General features: G+C 38.5%; 1 protein-coding gene across 19 annotated transcripts in view; it reads right to left on the bottom strand.

Moving 5' to 3' along the window:
- LRCH3 (leucine rich repeats and calponin homology domain containing 3) overlaps positions 1–23,062 on the bottom strand; it is a 65,556-nt gene that overhangs the window by 12,023 nt on the left and 30,471 nt on the right. For 2 of the 19 annotated variants that reach the window (XM_065639876.1, XM_065639878.1), the window contains exons 7-20: positions 19,580–19,673; positions 18,577–18,697; positions 15,884–16,032; positions 13,235–13,311; positions 11,180–11,275; positions 10,698–10,743; positions 10,436–10,570; positions 9,145–9,192; positions 7,944–7,997; positions 4,375–4,455; positions 2,932–3,003; positions 1,970–2,018; positions 1,368–1,481; positions 601–719 (exon numbers count right to left, since the gene is read on the bottom strand). In XM_065639876.1, coding sequence (XP_065495948.1) covers positions 601–719; positions 1,368–1,481; positions 1,970–2,018; positions 2,932–3,003; positions 4,375–4,455; positions 7,944–7,997; positions 9,145–9,192; positions 10,436–10,570; positions 10,698–10,743; positions 11,180–11,275; positions 13,235–13,311; positions 15,884–16,032; positions 18,577–18,697; positions 19,580–19,673 — 1,255 coding nt within the window. The remainder of the gene's footprint in view (positions 1–600; positions 720–1,367; positions 1,482–1,969; positions 2,019–2,931; positions 3,004–4,374; positions 4,456–7,943; positions 7,998–9,144; positions 9,193–10,435; positions 10,571–10,697; positions 10,744–11,179; positions 11,276–13,234; positions 13,312–15,883; positions 16,033–18,576; positions 18,698–19,579; positions 19,674–23,062) is intronic. The other 17 variants (XM_065639885.1, XM_065639882.1, XM_065639892.1 and 14 more) reach the window with 13 other exon arrangements.

The raw sequence follows: 23,062 nt of genomic DNA, 5'->3' as shown, positions 1-23,062 counted from the left end.
GTGACATTTTCAATAGTCACGTGTATTGTCATTGTACCAGGGCACAAACCAGGAGCATGGTGGCCCTGAACAGGCAGATAGCTCAACCATAAGGAATATTTGTACCTCAGATGTTCTGCACTTAACTAAGGATAAGACAAGAATCAATAGATGGATGCAGAGCACACGAGGAAGCCGTGCTGTTACCACGACTGGCGGTAGTCTCTGCATTCCAATCTGTGGGATTTACAGTAAAGAGGAGTTTTTTAAAAAAAAGATTAAAAAGAAGAGAGTAAGGCAACTTTCCAGGGAGTTCATTACAAGTGTGAAGACTGATAAGGAAGAAAAAAGCATGTTTATTTTAAAAGCAGATATCACTGGACACTCGGAAGCGGGAGTCAGCACTGTATATTTTACAGAATTTAAAGCTGACTTTGTCCACCACAAAACCCAAAGCGAATATCTCTGCACCCATCTGAAAGAAACACTCAGACTGTACGATGCCATTTAATTTGGGCCAACTGTTCGTCGTATTGGTTCAGTGAAATCGATCTACAACAAAAGGACAGATTTAGCAGGACGCGCGCAATGAATTTCCTAAGATGTCCGGGCAGCACTCACCTTACGTAGCTGCTCTATGAGCTCCAGCTCCTCCTCTCGCTGTTTGGAGTTTTGTCTTGCTCTGGGGTCTGCAGAATCATTAGCGGGAGACAAGGCACGGGTAGAGGATGAAGTAACAGCTAAAAAGGTAGCACGAAGGAAAGAAAAATCACTAAGCACCGTTTGGCTGATTGTCCTTCACTGCTGTGCTACACCTGCACACACAAGGTTCCAGAATGGGCACAGCACATTCCTTTTCACAAATGTTCTTTCATTTGATTATTACTCAAGCTAATGACCTACTAATCTAAATAAGGTGTTCTAGAACACATTCTCCTTTTTGTTTAGATTCTGTTCTTGTTGTTGGCTAATAATCATTCACAAAAGGAGGAAAAAGTTTTGCCGGATGAAGTGTGTTGAAACAGTTCAGTCTTTCTACAGGAATTGCAATTGTGTTACGTACTACTGTGCAATGCAAAAATTTATCATGCTGCCTTCATTAGTGGCCGAAAGCTTTTATGGGATTTCCTTGGTATCTTTTTAGGTGTAAGCACAGACCCAGAAGAACAAAAAGCCACATTTCCACAAATATGACAAAAGACTATTTGACACCTCTAAATAAAAAAATTCCTTATTCACAAAGTATTTAATGTCCTATGTCTACAAATGAAACTCTAGAAGTAGTTTGATGATAATGACTTGAAGTAACAGAACAGTGCAAAACTTAGGTAATACAGATGTTCATATAAGGTAGCAAAACTAGCTAATTTCTAAGCTATATAACCTACCTTTGTTTGCTTCATCCCTGACAGCTGCTCGGAAAAGGAAACTCTCAGGTCGCTGGGAAGGGTTTCTATAGGAAGGCGGGGCTGCATGGCCAGGATATGGAGGGGAAAGGTGGACTAAAAAAACGTGGGAAGGCACAGAAAAGGAAAGGAGGAAGAAGGAAACGGTTAGAGTTTAAATAGGAAATGGGTTCAGCAATGTGGTAATTAAAAAGAACAAACCAAAAATTTTAATATAATAATGACAAAATAAATTACAGCCATGCATGATAAAAGTGCAGGGCAGAAAAAGGCACTTCCAAGGACACTTGCATGCAAAGCACATTCCACATACCAACTCCAACAACTGTTCTAACTGTTGCTGAGCATGTCTGTGTGCCAAAGCCTGCGTGAAGGTCTAAACCAGCCAAACCCTACGCTCTGTCTCAGGACGTGCCTCACCCCTCGTGTGTTTCTAAGGGGACCCAAATAACTGGGGAAACTCTTACATGCACAGCAGTGCCACATAGAGATAGGAACATATGCTCCCTTCTCTTCATAGCACAAATAAGCGACCAGGCATTTTGATCTTATTTTTCAGAAATTATTCTTCCTTTCATTGTTACCTGTCTGAGTGGTAGGTGAGCCAGCAGAGATGGTAGATCTGTCATCACTCTGTGGACAAAAAAGCAGAAGAGTATAAATGGTCCTAATCTGGAAAAGCTGTGACTACATTTTAATTTGCTGTGTTTTGAAAAAGGCTCAATCCATCTAAATGTGTTTCAGAAAAAAAAAAAAAAACAAACCAAAACCAAACTGAAATGTGAAAAAACAGAGTATATTGTTCCCCAAGTCTCATCTCTGCAGACAATGATGAAATTCTTTTTTTTTGCAGAAATGATACAATTGCTTTTCTCTGAGGAAAGAGGATGATGAAACAGTACTGACTGTGCAATGACAGATCTTTGTTTACTCTTCCTTCCAACGAAATCTTTCAAAGTATTCTTCGCAAAGGGGACACAGAAAACCAGACAATTAAGTAACATGCAGAACTTGCATTACAGCAGCACCAATAAGGATACACCTCTTCGACATCTTTGCTAACGCAAAACTGCTATATACTGAACATCGCTCTCCCTAGTGAAACACATTGTGGTTTATTACAGTGCTTACACAGACAAATGACTTATTGCGATGAATGCACTCAGTTTCGTAGTATCAACAGAAGAGAAAGAAATATAGGATATCCGTACTCATTATAAAAATAAGCTGATAAAGAATACAACAAAATTACTTCTGATGAACTCAACTTGGTCAAGAGAAAAATCATCTTGTATATAAAAAGTAACAAAGACAACCAAGAACCCCTCGGAGCAGCGACTCATTACCATGTTTTGACAGCCTAGGCCTCCTGTAGACGCAGCCTAAAGCTGAGGTAGTATCTGCTACAGTTTCATCAGGTAAATTGGATTCATACCCTACCTGAACTTCTGATTAGAAGCTGACAGACTAACACTTGTTAAAACAGATGTGTGGATCCAAGAGTTTTTTGTTGGCTTTACTGGTGAATGATAACAGCAAGAGATACCTTGACAGGACTGAGGGCAGAGGCATTAGGCGGGGGAGCAGCACAGCTTTCTTGATTCACCCCTGAGAGGGACTGAATGCAGAGAGAGAGAGAGAAGGCAGTAGCAGAGTTAGCGAACGGCTGACGGCTCATGCACAAAGGTGGGATGCAGCAGACATGTTAAAAAGGAAGAGGTGATCACAATCACATCCTCAGAAACAACCAACAGGCAACAGATACTTGCTGAACTATAGTTAAAGCCTTCCCATCCTCCTGAATTTTCTAGCTAACAACCTTGGGAAGTGCAATGTTTCTTTTACACACACCACAGTGACAGCAAAAGCAGAACTAAGAGCAATAAGTTAAGGTAAAGGCTTCTTTAGTAACACCTAATGCAACACCTGTGCCACCAGACCAAAGGAAATGTTACCCTACAACAGTTCATTCTGAGCCACTATTCAAAATAAATAGCTTTCTTTTTAATGCTTCAAGTATGTTATGCATTTTTACTAAATTATTTTCCTATCAAGTTTGTAAAATCAGAGAAACCCACATCTACACACTTTGTGTCTGCCACAAACACCTAATGCTGATCCTTGTGAGTTACACAAAAAGTCAGTAAGATTCTGTGGGTGGAATCCAGCTCTCCTGGAAGATGTCAGTGTGAAGATTTACAGCGTTGTCACAAAGTGCTGCCAAATTTCAATTATAACCGATATCAAAACCAACCAAATAAACAACTTCTCATGTTTCCAGAATGGGAGCTCCAGCATGCCACATTGTCACTGACAGATGGATCTACAAGGCCAAATTCTGTATCTTACTGAAACCATGATCGAAACATTAACATGTGAGGGCTGAATGGCTCAAGAATGAAACTATACTTTCTGAAACAGGTTTCTAATAGCAACGTGGCAGTTCAGCACAGGAAAGGAACACCAAACAACACCTAGAAACTCTACAGATGCGAACAACACACCGGGGAGCGTTAGTATTTTAAACGATTCGCAACTATTCTGCGACTTCAGAACAGCACAGCCAGGAAAGACTAAAAGCAGAGGTTAGACTTGCGCAAGCCTTAACCACAAACAACTTAAGGCCCTCTGCAGACTCAACAGCTGATTCTCAAGACAGCCTCTTTCTCCACAGCAGCGCAGAGCAAAAATTGTGGGTTTCTTTTCCCTTGTTGTTTTAAAGAGTTTCAAAATATCGCTTGACTTAAGCAAAACATTAGCTAGTATGTGAGCACAGTAAAACACACAGGTAGGTGATCTGTAACATTAACGTAACTGTTTGAACATTAACATTCCTGTGTGGAAAAAACAAAACAAAACAAGACAACCTTGGGGCAGATGAACAAGAAGTTGTCACAATCCGCACACCCAGCAGTGGGCAGAGGGAAGGGGAACAGGGCACACCACAGGGAAGGACAATCACAACAGCAACACACCGCATGCTCTTCACCTGTTTGCGAGTCCCTGGCCTCCTTTTAATGGTATTGGTGTTATTGTCAATCTCAAACACAAAGAGAGGCTCAAAGCCATTCTGTCAGGGGCAGCAAGGAAAGAAAGAGAGGGAAGGAAGAAGTGAGGCAAAGAACATCTGTAAAAGGCAGCCGCAACACAAAGGGAACCAGGATGCTGCAACTCGGACTTACGACACGCTACTGCACACGCTGCATGTGGCTCCAGGTCTAGCGTGGAGCCAGAGAACCCTCCCTGCGCCAGAAACAACTGCAGACGCGGGGACTGCCAGAGCAGAGCCCAACCACAACTCTGCGCCAGCCAAATCGGGATCTTGGAAGGGAATTTGGTTATTAAACATTGAACGCACAAATGGATGCCAACAGTCTGAGAGAAAACTCCAGGGTGCAAGTTAGCATAATTCAAGTCCTGCTTGCTTTACCCATACCATTATTATTTATAACACTCTGGTGCCTAAAAGCCTTAATTTAAAAAGTTTCAGAGACCCACGTGCTAACAGTAACACAATGTCCTCATGCCATGTTTGAGACCACAACAAGAAAACACCGAGCAATGAGGCGAGCACAGGGCAGCAATGACACAAAGGTTATGAAAGGAAGAGGTCAGACCAGCTGCATGATGCTTATCAAGTATTTCACAAGCTTCACAACATGGAAATTGAGAAGCAGTCTGAGAGAAAACAAAGGATGGTTTGGGGTTTCCCCCCCTGCATAGTACTGAACTTCTAAGGGACAGTATGAGAGAAAACAAGATGATATTTGGGAAAAAAAATGAGATTCATAAGCAACCAAGGCTGAAATCATTAGTCAAGTCTGAAGCCTTGATACTATCTCAAGGAGTAATCTCAATTTTAACAAACAGGACTACCCTTGTGAGACTGGGAAGCAGGATACGACTAATGTAAAACTTCAAGGTATACGGCATGTTTTCTCACACAGGCCAGTGATTACATTTCTTCAGCAACATTTTAATCTGGCTATTACAAGTCAACACACAGAAATCCACCAGTGTGCAATGAAGTACTACAGCCCCTTCAAATCACAGCCACGTACAAGAAACGTATGAACTGAACTGTTAACAGGCAGAGAAAGCACAGGCAGTTGTTTTGAGAGTTCAGACACTGTCCTGAAATAGTTTATGAACAGAAGGAACCAGAGTAACCTGTGCAATGTGATTTTCAATTTTAATTAGTGATAAAAGACAACAAGACCATCACAGGAAACATGATGTAAGATTTAAAAAAGGAGATCCATGACTTAAATTTTGGTTTTAAGAAAATTTTTGCTAAAGCAGTAACAATACCAGAAGAAGGAAGCAGTAAAAGAAAAGTAAGTTCGCTTGCTTTCTAAGTATGTATTAGACTTAATACTTTTTAAATCTTTGTCTTACATATGAGCTGAAAACATTGTTTAGAGTAAAAGAAAAGCAACTTCTCAGTTTAGAGAGCTCTGATGTAACAAGGGAAATGCTGAACAAAAGATCTTTTACTATACTTCCACTCTCCTCTTTTGCCACAAAGTGTTATTCCCACATCATAAAGCTACAATAATCAGTGGAAAATCTAGCAGAACTTTTTTTATTTTTATTTTTAAACTGACCTATCTTCAAGTTTCAACATCAAAAATTTTGTAAGGTAAAGTTCGCACTACTGCACACAAGCTTTATGCAGAGAGAAAATGAGAGGGAGCTATGGAAATGGAAAATGTGTACTGAAAACTGCCATTAACAAAGAGAATTTTGACGTGAAATGCCTCTACGTTTTGGCACAGGAAAATAACCATTCTCAGAAATTATACCTAGCTAAATTTCAAATCCATAAGGAAAGGGAAAATGTCAAATAAAATGCAATAGAATATAAAAAGGTAAAAGTAATTTCAACTCTTACTACAGACTTTTTTTTAAAGCAAACTAATGAACACTTCTTTGTGGTTGAGCAAGTTTTTACCATACAAAATACATTAGTGGAAACAAAAATGCCACAAATTCATGTTCTAGCCTGGGCTTAATGTTCCAGCTACAACAATTGCCAGAAACAGCTGCCCTGGCATATGTCACCATTAGACAGAGTGTGTATTTCCACTGCAAAACAGAGCTACGGATCACACCTCAGTAGGTCAGAAAACCCAGTATTGCATCTACTATTATAGGTTATTGCTGCCGAAAAGAGCAAGGAATCAAAAGAAAAATGAATAGAGAAATTATTGCTTACAAATCTGTTACTAGTTCAATCTCTCCCTACCAGCCTGTCGGCTTCTTTGTGAAGTGCAAGGATGTAACTTGGTTAAAGACACAAAGGAAACAAACAGCGATGTACGCCAGTTTCAAAACAATTTCTGAAAATTCCAAGTAACATAACGTAAAATTCTATATATATTAATTTACAACAAAAGTCATGGGATCAGATAATCAAATAGAAATGAGGTCCTTAAAGGTATCTTTAAAATACATTCCAAAGATGACTTAACTGACAACAGAATATCAATACTTAACCAAACCCACTGCTTTTCTCCTGTTTCTTATTATCTCAATATGAAAGCACATTTTTATACGCTAATTGATTGTGATTTCTTTAAACAGATACATGCATGATCACAACTAAATCTCTCTGTAATATTATGAGCTTTCTTTTTCTCCCACACAGTGCTCATCATGTGAAAGCAGGAAAACCAAAAAGTCTGAATAGAGAGACAGTAAATATCTTGAGTAACATGTTCTGGAGAGAAGTATTCTAACTGAGAGCACTGCCTAAAGAAAACTAAGGCAGATAATGGAAGCACATGAATTAAGAAAATAAATCTCAGGCATGCAGACATGCAACAGCATGCAAATCAGGTGTATTTTTCTTTTATAGACATGGACTATGGCATCAATTATATTCTTTAATTATGCTACATCACTAAGATGCCATAAAGGAAGAAATAGCATAAAACATGAATTAAATACATAAATGTTTTTATTTTTGCTAAGTGTTCCAAATAGATTATTTTTAAGACATCTTAATCAATAAACAATAAAAAAGTATGAGGACTATTTCGTGATGTGTAGCATTCATATGTAGAGCAGTTTTTCCCTGTGCTCTGATGTGGTTACCAAGATACTAAATATTTCTAACCACCACATGCAGGATGCAGACAAGCTAAAGTAGAAGGCTGTACTCGAAGCAATAAAATTGCTTACTTGCCACTGAAGAGCATGTCAATTAGAAAGCAAGCTAAACAGAGAAGAAATCAACCCAGAATAACTAGAGGAGAATTTTTAATTTTTGAAGCTGTTCTTTACTATCAGTAATTTTCTTCTGCTCTCAGCAAAAGCATTAATTATTTTGTGGAAAAACATCACTATATTGTTAACAAACGGCTGACAGTACAAGTATCAACATATTCGTAATATTAAAGTTCACAGCTTAGCTACTTTTCAAAGATGGTCATGTTTTATGCTATTTAGATTAGCTCTAAAATAGTTGGTCTAATCTGAGACAATCATAACATGTTGTTATTTCTGTGCTCTAGAATCTGCCACATAAAAAGGCCGTTACGTGCAAGATCTTACCACTAACAAGGCACTATCATCAGTATGCTGAGACCTTCTGGATGGAAAGGGACACTGGGAGGTGGGAGAGATGGAGTAATGTCAGAAACACACAGGATGTCAGAAACACACAGTATGTGAACAGACAGACAATTTGGGACATGTACTGCTTGTTTACAGCATTGTGATGCTTTAAAAAAAAAATCCACAAAGCGTATACATAACTGTGGTGGAATATATAGCGACATAATCCATGAATTAGAGTGTATTTGTATTACTTAGGGAATCAATTATTCTGCTTTCTGTGTTGTCTCAAGCAAATGCAGACAGCTATGTATTCACAGTTCCTACTGTGGTAGGACAAAGGAACCTTTAAAAGAATAAATTAAGAACAGAAGAACATTAAGAAGGAAAAAGGGCAAAAACTTCCAATTACCCCATGTTTCGGTAATTTTCTAACAAAAAAAGAGTTATTTGGAAAATGCCGCTGAAGAACTATTTATATTCATTATATTATTAAAAGTTTTGATCTGATTAACACTGCCAAGTGAATTATGTTCTCCTGGAGGAAAGCGGGGATGGTGAGCAGTAGAACAGCTATTACTGTGCAGAAATCTGACGCAGAGAACGAACAGATGTCGTTGGGTCTGCTCTGTATATTCTGGAAGATTAAGCCTTGTGTGTTTTTTGTTTCCTACTGACTTACTGTTTCTGATTATAAAACTACACTAAAGTAAAACTTAAAAAAAAAGGTTATTTATTTCTTTTTCTGATAGCCCTCAAAATTCTAGCGCTTAATCTTTCAGGGATAACTAGTGATCCAATGATAGGAAGCTGGGAGAGTGCTGATCAGTGAAGGTGATTGCAACACAATAACTTGTCTGAATCCTCCCGTTAGAAAGTTAACTGTGCTGCTCGTGAGGAGCATCTACAAATGGAATATGAAATTATTTTCTGTGTCGAACATAGAAAACATACATGAAACATTAAAGCAGCACACTCAGACAGGCAATCTACATGAACGGAAGGAAATATTAGACTGATCCCACAAGCAAAAAAAGAAAAACGTCAACCCCCAATCCAAGGCTTAATAATAAGTGTGAAAAAACTAAACGATAACCCAGTCCTGAAGGGTTCTCCACAATCAGAAAAATATCTCTGATGGAGAGAGTTAAGAATTCAGGTGCTGACTTCCCTGGTAAAATTCTTATTGGACTCTTACCTCACTATCCAGGGGACTTTGCTTCTGAGGACTTAGAGATGCTTTCTGCTATAGAGAAAAAGGAAAAATGAAAAACTAATTTAAAGTAATGTGACAGAGCAACAAAAGCTCAGAACAAACCAGCATAATTTAGAAGTGTTTTAAAAGACAAATAGTCTTAGTTTTTAAATAAAACATGCCTTCGGGAATTTCAAGTTTCCACCGAGCTGAAACTTCAGATATTATTAGTAAAAAAAAGCCTTTATTCAATACAAAAACAAAAAAACTAAATTGGTTTTGCATATTAAAGATGCATAATAAACCCAAAATATAACCCAGGGGAGAAATTTAATTGCTGAGAATAAAGTGCTCATGAATAACAAAGGCAACAGAAGAAAACAAAATAAAACCAAAAATCCCAAAAGGCTCACCAATGAACAAAATGCATCCTAAATATCTAAAGTCTTTAACTGAGAGACTGAGCTGAATCTTTACGAAAAGCAGCTTTTCTACAAAACATTGCCAGGGGCCTGAGATCAGTTGGTGCTAACGGAAAGCCCGGTTTCAGCTAGCTAAAAACCTTTTTCTAAATTAACTGTACATATTACATAAATGGAATAAAACATCATTTTCTGCTCTGCAGATCGCTCCAAGCCCAAAATATTAACTGTAACATTTCTTCAGTTTGCGATGGCAAGATTTAGGTAGGTCATCAGAGCAATAAACAATAAAATAAAGTCAACTAGCATGTAAACGTTTGCATGTTAAGCAGCAGACTACTTCATACTGACTGCAGTGAAAGAGAAAGTGAAGATGCAGTGTCCATGGAGTACCTGAGGTACCATAAATTTGCACTGGTGCTTTACCTGGAGGTAATTTATTTATGCATCATAAAATACTAAAATAGATCAGGTGACATTATCTTCTTGTAGGCATGATTGCTTTCTTCTCTGCCAAATTTGTCTTCGAGATTGAATTGCCTTTATGCTTTGTCAAATAAAGACCCCTTCTTTCTTATAACAAACCTGTCACATCTATGCACATGAAAACTTGAGACTATGTAAAACCAGAATTCTTTACAACAATCATATTTTCAGTAAATCTCTTCCATCTTCCTCCCCAGCTCTAGTTTTCTCTGTGTTCAGCTACAGCACCAATGTTGAGTGGAATCAAATGCTATCTCTCCGTTTTCTTTATAAAATGCCACACTTGCCCAAGTGTGCAACACACAAGTATTAATGACCTTGGCAAATAATTTTCATTAGGGCATTCAGGAAATACGAAGCATCAAGTAGGTACTAAAAGAAGGTACCTTAACGAAGTCCAGGACAGCTTCTCTCTGGATCTGTTTTGTTCTCATCCTCTCCTCCTCGTACCGAAATGCTGCCAGCTGGGCCTCCTGACGGGTCCGCTCTACGTGCCTGCGGTGCAGCTCAGGATCCGTCGCCTGCAACAAAACCACACCAGGCTGGGGTAAAACAGGTGGGTTATGGAAAAAACAGTGCATGTCTTATGGCTAACATAAGGTTGGGTTTGCATCCAAACGAATAAAATAATGGAGTTCAATGTGTTACCTGACTGTGGTGACTTGATAGAAAGTAGGGTGAATCAGGCGGGGGTCTGACAAAGGGAAAAACAGAGAATAAGTATGCTTTTTATCTTAAATATAAACACATTTTCACACATGAGTCGTCACTGACACAGAAGCATCTCATCAAATCAGAAGAGTAACTGCTTAGAAGCAAAGCTGTTTAACCAACTGCTGTGATACCAGTTTAACTCATTGTGCATTGACAGATTTTGTGCAGCCATTTCTGTCTCTTCTCCTGAATTGTGATACAATTTTTCTACAGCTCAAGATGCACCAATGGGATTGTACATTTGGCCTATTACACTGAGATACCCGGTACTTTACACCTGTTCTCTAAAAGCTAGTTAAGTAACCAATCCAGGAACTTTCCAGAAGATCCTCATTTAGAGGAGCAACTGGCTACTACAGTTATTTTTTGGGGAAAGGGGGATTAATCAGTAGAAACTCTATGCTTCTTTTCCCTACCTCTCTGTCCTGTCCACATAACTCCTTAGTAGTTGGTGCTGCTCTCTGTCCTGCATCAAATTTAGAGTTTCGGGTCTTCGTAATTCATCGGTATCCCTGTGGGTAAACACCAGGTGGAAGTGGGATTGGCCACCGATGCACATAAACTACTGTAAGATTAATTATTCTCTAGATTACAGATGGTTTTGTAAGAATAATTGCCTAGACAATTAGTTTCAGATAACCACAAAGGTGGAATTTAGGATGACTTAAGAAACCATGTGATATCAAGTCAGGTCACAACTACTGCACAAGTAACGTAAGTAGTTTTGAGCTGAAGTCTGCATTACATTCCAGTTTCAATGGTTCCAGCATGCTGAAGGGAAAAAACAAAACAAAACAAAAACAGAGGCTGCCTGTCAAGGCATTTGCACAGAATTATTGTGGAAGCAGTTTACAGCTTGTGGTTGCCACAAATGAAACATTTGACTAATGCAAGCTTAAAATATGAACATTTACTCATTGTCATTTGGTTGTTTTTCCACAATTTCTAAGGCAACAACAGGACCTGTTTTCAGTGGCTCATTGAATAAGCTACAGTTCATTTAGAACATTGATTAACTGCTTCTGCATGAAGATCCACTGCCATCCTTAAGTAAAATTTTGAAAACACTGGATACCCTGGTGAACTAGAATTTCCTTTACACCATTAAAATCTGCCTATGTAAACAGCAGCTCTCTCCTGGCTAACTAGTCTCCTTTTATTTCCTTCACATATGTCATGGAAGCCAGTGTTTGTAGAGTCTAAGTATTTCCATATTCGCCACAAATGTTCAACTAGAAAAATAAATAAACAAAAAAATAAACAATCAGTTTTTCAAACCAAGAGCACTCACTTTATTTGGGGAGAACATGGCAGACTGTTGTATTATTTTATGCCTTACTCGTAGACACCATGGGATAAGGAATGCTGATATACGCTGAAGGAGTTACCCTCCTTTATATCTGTACAGCTACTGTATTTGCACATTGACTGCACATTTCAAAATTCCTATTAAAATGTTGCCATAACTCTGAAAAAAATTTACACAATATTCTTGCTTTCATTTTCTCTTTCCATGCCATTCTAGAATGCCACTAAAATTAATTTTTACTGACAGCATAAGCAATGAAATACTTATGGCTAGCAGTTGTCCTTTTTTTAAAAAAAAAAAAAGTTTAGTACAATTGGGCTCATTTTCTGCTGAGTCCTTGCACATTCGCTTTCACTCCACAGAATACTGAAACGCTTCAGTGGTGTATTAAAGTTTCTATCCATTTTGATTTTAGTTCCATTAGCAAGAAGCTATACGTTTGCTTATCTCCTGTTCTTTTAATCAGACACCCAAAAGTCTCTTCTCAAACCAAAGCATCTCATTTATATCCCATCCAACTCTGATCTATGTTTTATGGATGAGCATTCCCTCTATAAGCCAAGCAATCACTAGAGTATGGACATAATTCAATAAGTCTAATCCATTAAACTAAGTGTGCTGTTTTCAGCACTGACTCCCATTTTATTCCTTCTTCCCCTGATACAAGCTCACAATTATGACACAGAAAAGCACATTTTAAATTAAACTAAACCCCCACAGTAATAAAGCTACCAAGAGTCAACCAAGAATGTGACTGCACAGCACAGACACTCCATAGGAACTCTTTATGCTTCCCTTAAATCTGAAATACACGTATCCCTTCTGTCCTTCATGTAATATAGCTTAAGTCAGCTATTTAATTGAAGCACAAATTAAATAACAAAAGGCAGATATGAAATCAGTTTAAGAGTATACACTTGGCAGATTTCTTTAACCAACCAATTTTAAGCTGAGCATTGGCCCAGAACAGCCAAACCTTTGGTCACTGCTGTTATTAGAAAAGAAATTCCTAATGTGGAGCAATAACTTATAAATAGAGAGCCATGTGCATTTCTGGTGAAGCAACAGAAAAAAATGTCATTTTCTAAACACATTCAGTAAATACACGCTTTGCATTCATCATGAAACTTTGGATAAAATTACTGTTGCCATATATTCTTACCTGTTTTGATGTAAATATCGTTTTGTATCCTCTGTTCTCTGAAATTCTCTGATGGATACAGGCTTCACTGGTGAACTCTAAGCAAAATAGCACAGAAGGCTGCTCAGAATAGTGTATATTAATGTCAAAGAATCTCTTTGTAACACTTTTGTAACATTTGCAACATTTGTAACTACTGGTATTCAAAATATCTGACAAAGAACCACAAAACACAACCCAAGGATGTTAATTTCCAGGTAGGCAAACTTTTCTTTTTTCCTGAGCTTTAAAGAAACTTTAGTTTCAAGATTAAATGCGCTTACTGACAAATTTAAGAGTTTAAAAACCGCCACGATTAAGAACCATGCAGAGAAGTAAATGTAGGCAAAAAATAATTAATGTCATGTAGAAGAAATGCAAAATCAAGCTCTGAAGAATATATATACACAAGTGCACAGCAGTGCAGTCTGGATCCTCAAACACAGGACAACAGCTGACGCTCTCTTATGACGCCCTAAAGACAAGTCACGGAGGGAATAAAAAGGCAAAACATGGGGTGAATGAGAACACCTTAGGCTTAATTTGAGCTATGAAATCATTTATCCCTTTGGGAACAGAGACAGATTGGCCCTGGCATTTTTTAAAAATTTTTACTGATACCTCTTCGTGTAGGAAAATGGAAACTTTTGAAGATTAACTTGACAATTTTCACTTGTGCCCGTAGGCATGTTGCAAACAGTTAGCTCTCCTAAGGAGTACTTTGGATTGTCTTTTTAGAAAAACTGCTGCTTCAGTTAAAAGCAAAGAGTATAATTTTTATGAGCAGATCCCTATGAATAGCTTTTTTGATGTTGATCAATGCCTTTTTACTATCTACAGCCTTAGGTTGTATTGCCCATAGGTGCCTTTTCTTAGTCTTGCTCTTGTGTCTATGGATCAAGAGGCATCAGCTTCTGTGATTTGATATTGAATTTGTAAGACTGGCAAAATGAATACACCTCTCACATATCTGTGCCACTGATTTTAAACACAGTAAACAGTAACAAAGTGGCCAGAATAGGGACCAGGCTCCTACATGAATACTAAAGATCCACCTTTTTTTCTTTCCTCTTTCTTCAAAGAGCAAACATCTTTCTGCTTCTAAACACACAAAACTCTGAAAGGACACATCTGAATCACAGCACAATACGTACTGTTTAAGCATATTGGCCACAAAGATTTTCTCAGGCAGGTTATTCACGCAGCATGCACCGTGAGCCACTGAACTGTGTAGCTGTGTAAGCAGGTACTAATTAAAACTGACACAACGCAGAAGGAAACATGTGGCTGAAAATCTGTTTCTATAGTTTGATTTCTGAGGACTCTCTCCAAAATTGTACATCCAAATGACTAAAAAGGGAACAGTTTTCTCCATGTGTTCACATCAGCAGCTACTACAACTGGAACAAAGGCACCTTCCAGTTTTGGTAATTCATACAATTTCAAAGCAACACTAGTGAATTCTGTTCAAGTGCACACGAACTCTTGCACAGCTAGAACACAATGAAATCACACGAGCTAAAGAAAAGTGACAGTAACTTTACTGGAATCATTGCCCTAGTCTGCACCGGGACATCCTTTGGACAGAGCCAGCAACCAATAGAAGTAGCTAGTATGTTGTAAATACCGTCAAAAAATATGTGAAAACAAAAATGAAAATGATACTGTTTAGACTCGTTGAGGGGAAAAAAAAAAAAAAAAAAAAGACAAACCCTAGTTTGCTCCTCCCTCCCCTCTTTTTTTTTTTTTCCTGTGAGAAAAAACAGGGCAATATCCAGAGTTGCTCACACCTGTTTCTAGACATTCAGAAAGAGCTGTCTGGCCACCTTCTAATCTGTCTAGCAATAATTTCACTAATTGTTCATTCAACTATATGCTTTTACTGCCTGAGAACAAGTTTCATGCCAGGTTTGTCTGAAACTACAGATGGTGTTTTTGTTCAGAGGGGTGACTACATACATATATCCAAGTCTGTATCTATGCGTTCAGAGCCTTGGTCAACAGTAAGAGAGAAAACAATCGTTCTCTGCAAAGAGCAGGCTTTCTGAAAACTCTGAATGTTTAATTTAGTCTAAACTTAAAATGGATGTTCAAGAGATTGAGTTTACTGGCAAATAACTTCTAATCAACATGAACAGACAACTGAATGGAATTTCAAAATTCCTGTACTAAATCTTTACGCTGCTAACAATTAACATTTTTCCCTTGAGAAGGTCAGTATATATTCAGTACTACCAAGTAAATGTTAACCATTTTCTAGATATCACCAATTACCATTTGGAAGCAGCAACTTCCGTGTTTTTGGAAGACAGCACTCCCTTGGAAAAAACATTTACTTCACATATGCCTAAAGCACAAGCTTGCAAGGACTCACATGACAGGAAAACAGTGTGGCTGGTTTAGGCTTATTCCACATATCCCAAAGGGCACTTGGGCGCTGCTTAACACTCCAGCTCTGACCCTCCACAAAGCACAACACTGTGCTCCTTCTCTAGATCAAACCTATTCTTTTTTTAATTAAAAAAAAGGCAAAAAACACCAAAGGAAGCCTCTGAAGATGAGAAGCATTAATACCACCACAAAGGCTTTCCTAAGGCATAAGAATTTAACTCATTTAACTAAAAGCATCACCTCATTAGAGATTCGCCGCTGGTCGATATATGCCACGAATTGCGAGCTGAGGCTTTCCGAGTCCGCGCACTTGGGTTGTCTCATCTCTTCCTCCTCCTCTTCTGTGGCACAGCTATCAATATAGTCGATCTGATCGAGATCATGTTCCACTTGACATACACACACAAAGAAAACACCCATAATTAGACAACCAACAGGAGCGGAAAAAGCCCCAAAACAACAAAAAAGCAATGTCAAGAACTAAGGCCCTACTGTTTTTCTTCTGTCTGGGAAAACTCAGCCTGAAAACTCTTGAATTTTGCCTGCCCCACTAACATTTGTTAAACATCAGATTTTGAAATAATGATAAAATTTATGCTTTTTAAGAAGCAATGAAAAACATGTATCAAGCACTCAGTTTTATATTGCTGGTAGCAGATACTTTTGCAATGACTGAAAAAATTAAAGTACATAGTGTGATTTTTTTTTTTTCAATATCAAAAACTATCTATCAAAATCTGTCAGCTAACACCAAGACTGTACAATGATTTGTGTACATTTTGAAACATTTCTCTTGGTTCCAATTCACTTCTGTCAGAAAAATTAGAATGGATACAACAGATACTTCTATTTTTACTACTACAACAACAAAACACAGGGCAGCACATCTAAGTTATCTGGATGCAAATGCAATACATCTAAAAAGTGTATGCGGAAATAATGACGGACAGCACAGGAAGCAACAAAACCCCTCTAAAACAATATAAAAACATCTGCAGTTTTATTTTAAAAAGAAGAATGAAAAAAGAAATCAGGAACCACTCAAATTAGAGCAAGAAACAGCACAGTTTGGCTCGTATTGATTTTCCCTTGTGTGGGCAATATTATGTAGGGCAATTTTTTCCACTTGCCCCTGCTTTTACACATTCTGCACGTGGATTCTCAGAGTCATGACACTGAGCAAACTACCCTGGTGAAAAATACAGTGCTGGGGATGCAAGGGAAAGCATAAGCTCCCTTTCTGAGCACTAGAGCTTGCTTCTTCTTACAAGCCTCCTCAAACTTGCTGCAGATTCCCTTGCAGACATTCTTTTTCTACTCCCCCGCCCCTTTCCTGCTTGTCTACACCAGACTTCTCTTTGCCTCACCACACAATCTAGCAACTGTTACCGCCAAAGCCACCTCCTCTGCTACTACAACCATCCAAAACAAAAATACTTCGGCTTCCTTCAATCCCCATCTTGGTTTCAAACTTCAACAAAACAAACCAAAACAAAAAAATCCCCTTTTTCCATCCTCGCTTATTAAACTTAAATGATAATAATCGTACAGTAGATGGGGAAAGGCATTAGTATCTGTGTTAGGAAAGCAGAACTGGAAGGGATCTCCTGGATCACTGACAGCCACACACTCCAACTTGTGCCCCTCTCAGATACTCCTACTCACGAACTGACCGCGCTCCAACTTAAAAGTCCAGTGGGGGATTCTGAGATCCCTGGTGTGCAAACGCCAAAGAAAAACATAAAGTCAGCCTTAGAGGCAGAGCTGGCAGCACTACCTGTTATTAAGGCTGCCCACAACTTCCCGTAACATCATGTCTTCAATTCTTCTAAATTTGCCAGAACTGAGCTGTTTGAACTGAATTTTTTGTCTGTTAACGTGTAAAAGAGTGAGTCGACCAAAAAGCTGCAGGATTTCTAAAAGGTGGCAAAGAAAATAAAATACTGTGACAGAGAAGAATAAGACCAAGAGAAGAAGATGGCAAAAGATGGAGGGATGAGGAGGGAACAAGAAAAAGTGGGAGTCGTGCAAGATTAAAACTAGTTGGGAAGAACGACACTCAGGGAATATGAACCAGAGCCATTAGCGGAAATGGAAAACAGGGAGCCAAGAAGACAAAGAAGAAAAATTAATCGAAGTATAAGGGAACGAAATCTAATAAAAGTATATGGGAACGAGATCTAATAATCAGTAGTGCAAAATGGAGAAGGAGGAATGACTGAAAAAAACCCAGACCTGGAATAAAGCTGAAACTGGGACATATAAACAAGAAGAGGACTGAACTGTGAGTCAGTGGTAGCAGCAGATTATTGGAAGTTAAAATTGAGAAGGACTGTGGAGATCAAGAAACATGGGAAGTGCTATCACGTCTTGAAAAAAATATAAGGGTGCTACTGTAAAAGACTGCAGGACAAGTTGAGAATGTGCAAAAAAGCAACATCACTCACAAATACCAGTCCCTCCTAGATGGCTTGCATGTTTGGATTAAAACCCAAGGCTACTGAATAAAGCACTTTTGCTACTTGGAAATATGAAATTCCCTGACAAAACTGCTCATCCCATTCTGACAGCAGTCAGCACAGAGCACTGACAATCTACTACTGCTGTAAATTTTCCCCCGTAGCTCAAGCAGCAAAACTCCATGCACCGAAATTCAAGATTCCAAAATACTGGTTTTGCATTTGGAGATCTTAACATAGCACGTATGCTGAAGCCAACAAAGTTTTCCAGGTAATCCCAAATGCTATTTGATTTTGCCTTGTAACATCCTTAACACAACAGTGTTTTTACACTGTTTACACAACTGTGGTTTTGTATAATTACGCCCAGACTTTTATCTTTTTTCTCTTTAGACAACCTACTATTTATAGCAAGTATTTGGAAACTTTAATAATGATGACAAGAAATATTGTTAGCCAAAGATCACTATTTACCTCCACCATTAGTTACAACTGTGCTCCCTCGGTTTTCTTGATACTGACTTTCTCTTCGCAGTCTCTGCTCTTTTGTGATCTCTGCCACACGTAAAGGGAGATCTGAGAACTCATCTGTTGGCTTTACAAAACAAACAGTGAAGTCAAGGAACGCTTTTCTTTGGAAACATCACCTTGTAAGCTGCTACCTATTGATTTGTGTTTTCACTTCAACTGTCCTGTTTTGCACCTCTAAAACCCTAACAAAGTAAAATATAGCTATAGAGTTTTGGTCTTAAAATCACATATTCAAGCTTTCTTGAGAAAACAGCTTGCCTACGGTTTTGCTCTGCAATATCTGCAAGTGCTTGAAAACACCCCAGGATGGGAACTCATAGAATCCTCTCAAAAACTAAGGTAGGAGTGCGAGCAGGTGTACGGAGTATAGCTCACTGAAACACTTCAGGTCTTGGCTACTGCCTTTCCTGGTTTTCCCAAGAAGAAAAGGGATCTTCTTCCTTGGAAGTATAATTGACAGTCTCCTTGCTAAGGCATCTCATTTTCCTTCTTCTAAGTGGCAATCAGATTTTATTTTTAACATTTGAAACAAGCTACAAAGAAAGATGAAATTTCCATCTCATTTTTGAAGCTTAATTTTCATGTTCAGATACATTTCATTGAAACAACTACTCACAAGTAATTGTAGTTGACTCAACATTGTAACAGGATACAGTTATAAGTTTTTTTAAAAAGGAGGAACCCTTTTTTTCTCATCTTTTATGCTCTAGTAAATTCACCTGTCATGCAGTTTTACACATTTCTTTTATTATTCCCAACTTTGCATCCACCCCATATATAATTGTGCTTATTTTTTTTCCAATAAAACGACAAATAATTTTGGCTCAAGGCAACCTGCACACCAGCATATACATGTTACCTATTGAATACGCTTCGAGACACACACTTGTTAGTTCTCTCTCCTGCATGATACTGCACTCAACAAAAATAAAGCTGCAACACTTACTTCATTCCCTGACCATCTTTTGTCTCCGCTGTCCACACTATTGAAGCCGGAATCAAGCGCTCCGTAGGGACGACTGGAATAGAGTTCTTCGTGGCTGTAAAATGCACAGTTTTGGTTAGAGTAATACAAACACCACCAAAAGCTTAGCACAATAAGCTATCAAGCACAGTTGCAGCGCATTCACAAGCTCAGCATAACAGAAATCAGACTGCATTTGCCACAAAGAACAAGAGGCATATTCTTACAGCTACAAACAGAGTCACTCAGCTGCCCACTTGCCCTGGCCTGGCCTTTTAAGAGCTAATCCGATCCAAAGTACATATCCATACTTCAAACATTTCCCAAGCAGAAACTACGACAAAGCAAACGGCAAAGTGGTCTCTCATTTCACTGTTTAACAAGTCAAACTTTCATTTTCTGCTACTCATGTGTTTTGGTTGAAAAACGCCATCCCACAAACTTTCTCACAAGTAAGCACAAATCCATGCAAAATTACTAAAAATACAGATGTATCAGAATACACTTAAACACAAAAGTAAGCAGAATGTATTACACACCTGTTGTCTTCATCATAATCACCTACCTAAGAAACTGTGCAGAAAGCTGGACAGTATTTCAAATACTTCATAATACAATAAATATAGCAGTACAGTTTTCATCTAGAGAGCCTGGCTTTGTCAATAATATGTCTAGACAAAAAGCGTTAGACACGTGCCCAGTGTTACAATACACATAATCAAGCAGCCACCCAGTTCTTCTCCAACTTTCTGGGCTCAGAAGCTCTGTAATTCAGCAGTACAGTCACCACAGATGTCAAGTCTGGCAACTGCTGCAGAGAGCTCCAGCAACAGAGACAATGGGATGTGTCTGATCCTCTGCAGATGGCATCTCACAACAGCTCCACTGTCTTGCTGGCACTCGATGACCCAGGGAGAACTGCAGCAGTAATTACTACATAATACACAAGGACGAATGAATTTCAGGAAGCTAATTGCTTCACCCCATCGTGACTAAATTGTAGGTCATTTTCTCACTGGTATCGCTCTCAAGTTGTTGCTCCCTCTGAAATCCCTCTTTCAGGAAATACTTATTTTCAAATTACTATTATTACTGTTGTTATCACAATTCATGCAGCACCGTATGCATGCATGGGACTTTGTACTACAGCGACAGACTGTTACTCTGGCCTATTTCAAATTTCAGATAGACGTAAACTAGCAAAAATTAAGAGGCGGAATGGAGGGCTACAGATGAGAAATGTTAAGGAATACATCAGCCTCTATGCAAATCTAGATTTTGCAAATGTACACCAAAAGAGGAGCTCTTGCATCTGCATGGAGTTTTGCTTAACTCAAGAGTTCCACCTTTATGGCTCTGTATTTCAACACAAAGATCATCTGCATAGTAAACGCCTAGAAAAAAACAGGAGGAGAATGAAAAAAAAAATTAAAACAAACCAAACTTCTTTTGGGTAGGGAAGAAAAAAGAATGACCATGAAATCTCCCAGTGCAGTTAAAAAAGTATTAACCTGAATCACTGACAACAGAACCATACTTAGGCTAACAGTTCACAGTACTCAAATATTGGATTTAAACCATAAGGCAAAGAGAAATCCATCTGCAGTATAATACCATTTTAAATGCAGCAATATTTTCAGAATCTCCTGAGAACCCTGTTCAAAGTTGAACAATTATTGCAAATTGAAGAGTATTGAAATGACTCTTTGGCTACATCTCAAAACTGGGGAAGTATCTTGGTACAATTTTCCTTCTTTTAACCCTTTTCAATTAAGAGATTTTGAAAAGCAATACATCTACAACTAAGGTTATCTGGAACCTCAAAAATTCTTAATCACTGTGCCCAGGACTCTTCCTTTTTACCATGAAAACTGCTTTCTCTCTCGCCAGCTCTCACATCTAAAACCAGCTATGCAATGCTGCACACTTCACATGTTTATAATCATACAGCAGACATCCCAAAATCAGCTGAGACTTAGGATTTTTATTCCTCCCTGATCAACAACCTGCAAGGAATGACAAAGGCATTTGGATAGATCACAGCATTTTGAGGCAACTACAACTTATCCGGGAAGCTACGTAAGGCTTGAAATCAAAGGATAAGAAACCAAATGCCTGGTAAGGCCAACAGCCAAAGGAAAGACACCACTTGCCAACGTTTCAAAGACACAGCCCCAAAGCCACCCTAAACCACACATTTTTACCTCCTGTAAGAAAGAACAGTTGCCCAAGTCCCAAAATACCCACTACATTGGTTCATGCATGAGTACTTCATATTTTAAACCTCGTAACTCTGGACTATAGCAGTCTGCCTCAGCGCCAAAAGAACTGCTCCGCAGCTTCGACAGTTCTGCCTCCCACCAATACATTCACTCCAGCACCATCCTGAGCTGCTCTGAACTTCAGTGTTGCAAATGAGAGACTGGGCTGCAGCAGATCAACTCTTGCTGCGAGATAAACCTCACATAGCTTATGTGTAGAAAAGGCCTGTAACATACAAGATTTCACTCTGGTAAAACAGTTCAATATAATTTGACAAAGCTAAAACAAATAATCAGCTGCACTGTAACCTCCAAACCACACTTCCTGCCATAATATCTTGTTTCATTAGCAGCATTAACAACTTTGTTATTACAAAATGTTTGATCAGGAGTCAACCGACAGCATGACTGAAACTTCCTTAAACTTTAAGAATCTCTACAACTCAGTTTCAAATTCTTAACTTCCATGGTATTTCACCTCGCTTATCAGATAAAACAGCAACAAAGTCTAGGTGTACTGCCTGATATCTTATTTCTGTTGGTCACCTTTGAAGATAACAAACATAAAGCTCTTGTGACTTGCCTGGAAATATTAACTATATTGTAGGTGAATGCTTTTATTTCTCACATGCCAATTTCCACAAGAACACATGAGGAACCACTTGCAACACTAAAGGCCCTAAACAGTACGGTAACAACAAATAATTCTACCACCAACTCTTGTCCCCTCTTGGGGATGGAAATGCAGCGGCAGGAAAGGCAGCTGAAGCTCATTTCATGCAACTGAATCTGGAAGCAAGTCTGGAAAAGCACCCTCAACCAGTTCTGCACTTGTTTTTTCATTCATAATTCTAAACTATGATTAAAATACATAAGTTCGTCTCATTTCACAAATAAATGAAAACTTTCAAAGTAATTTACAGCTACGGACAACAATAAATCAGTAATCACACAGCTCACTGATTTTTGTTGGAGTTTCTATTAAAAAAAATAAACTATGCTAAACAGATCATGACAGTTTAACATTTAGAGACTTTTCAGTAACAAGACAGTATCCCCAGCATTATGTAGAAACCACCTGCGACAGCTCTAAGAAACTGAGTAACACTCATAAAATGCTCATATATTGACCTCAACTAGAAAAATAATTTAAGACATTCAGTGCTGATGAGGAATCACTCTGTCAGTCCCTCATGCAAATTCT

The sequence above is a fragment of the Caloenas nicobarica genome, chromosome 8, assembly GCF_036013445.1.
Source record: "Caloenas nicobarica isolate bCalNic1 chromosome 8, bCalNic1.hap1, whole genome shotgun sequence".
Classification (NCBI taxonomy): domain Eukaryota; kingdom Metazoa; phylum Chordata; class Aves; order Columbiformes; family Columbidae; genus Caloenas; species Caloenas nicobarica.
The sequence above is the reverse complement of the archived record's forward strand: the minus strand, read 5'-3'. Positions and strand labels throughout refer to the sequence as shown.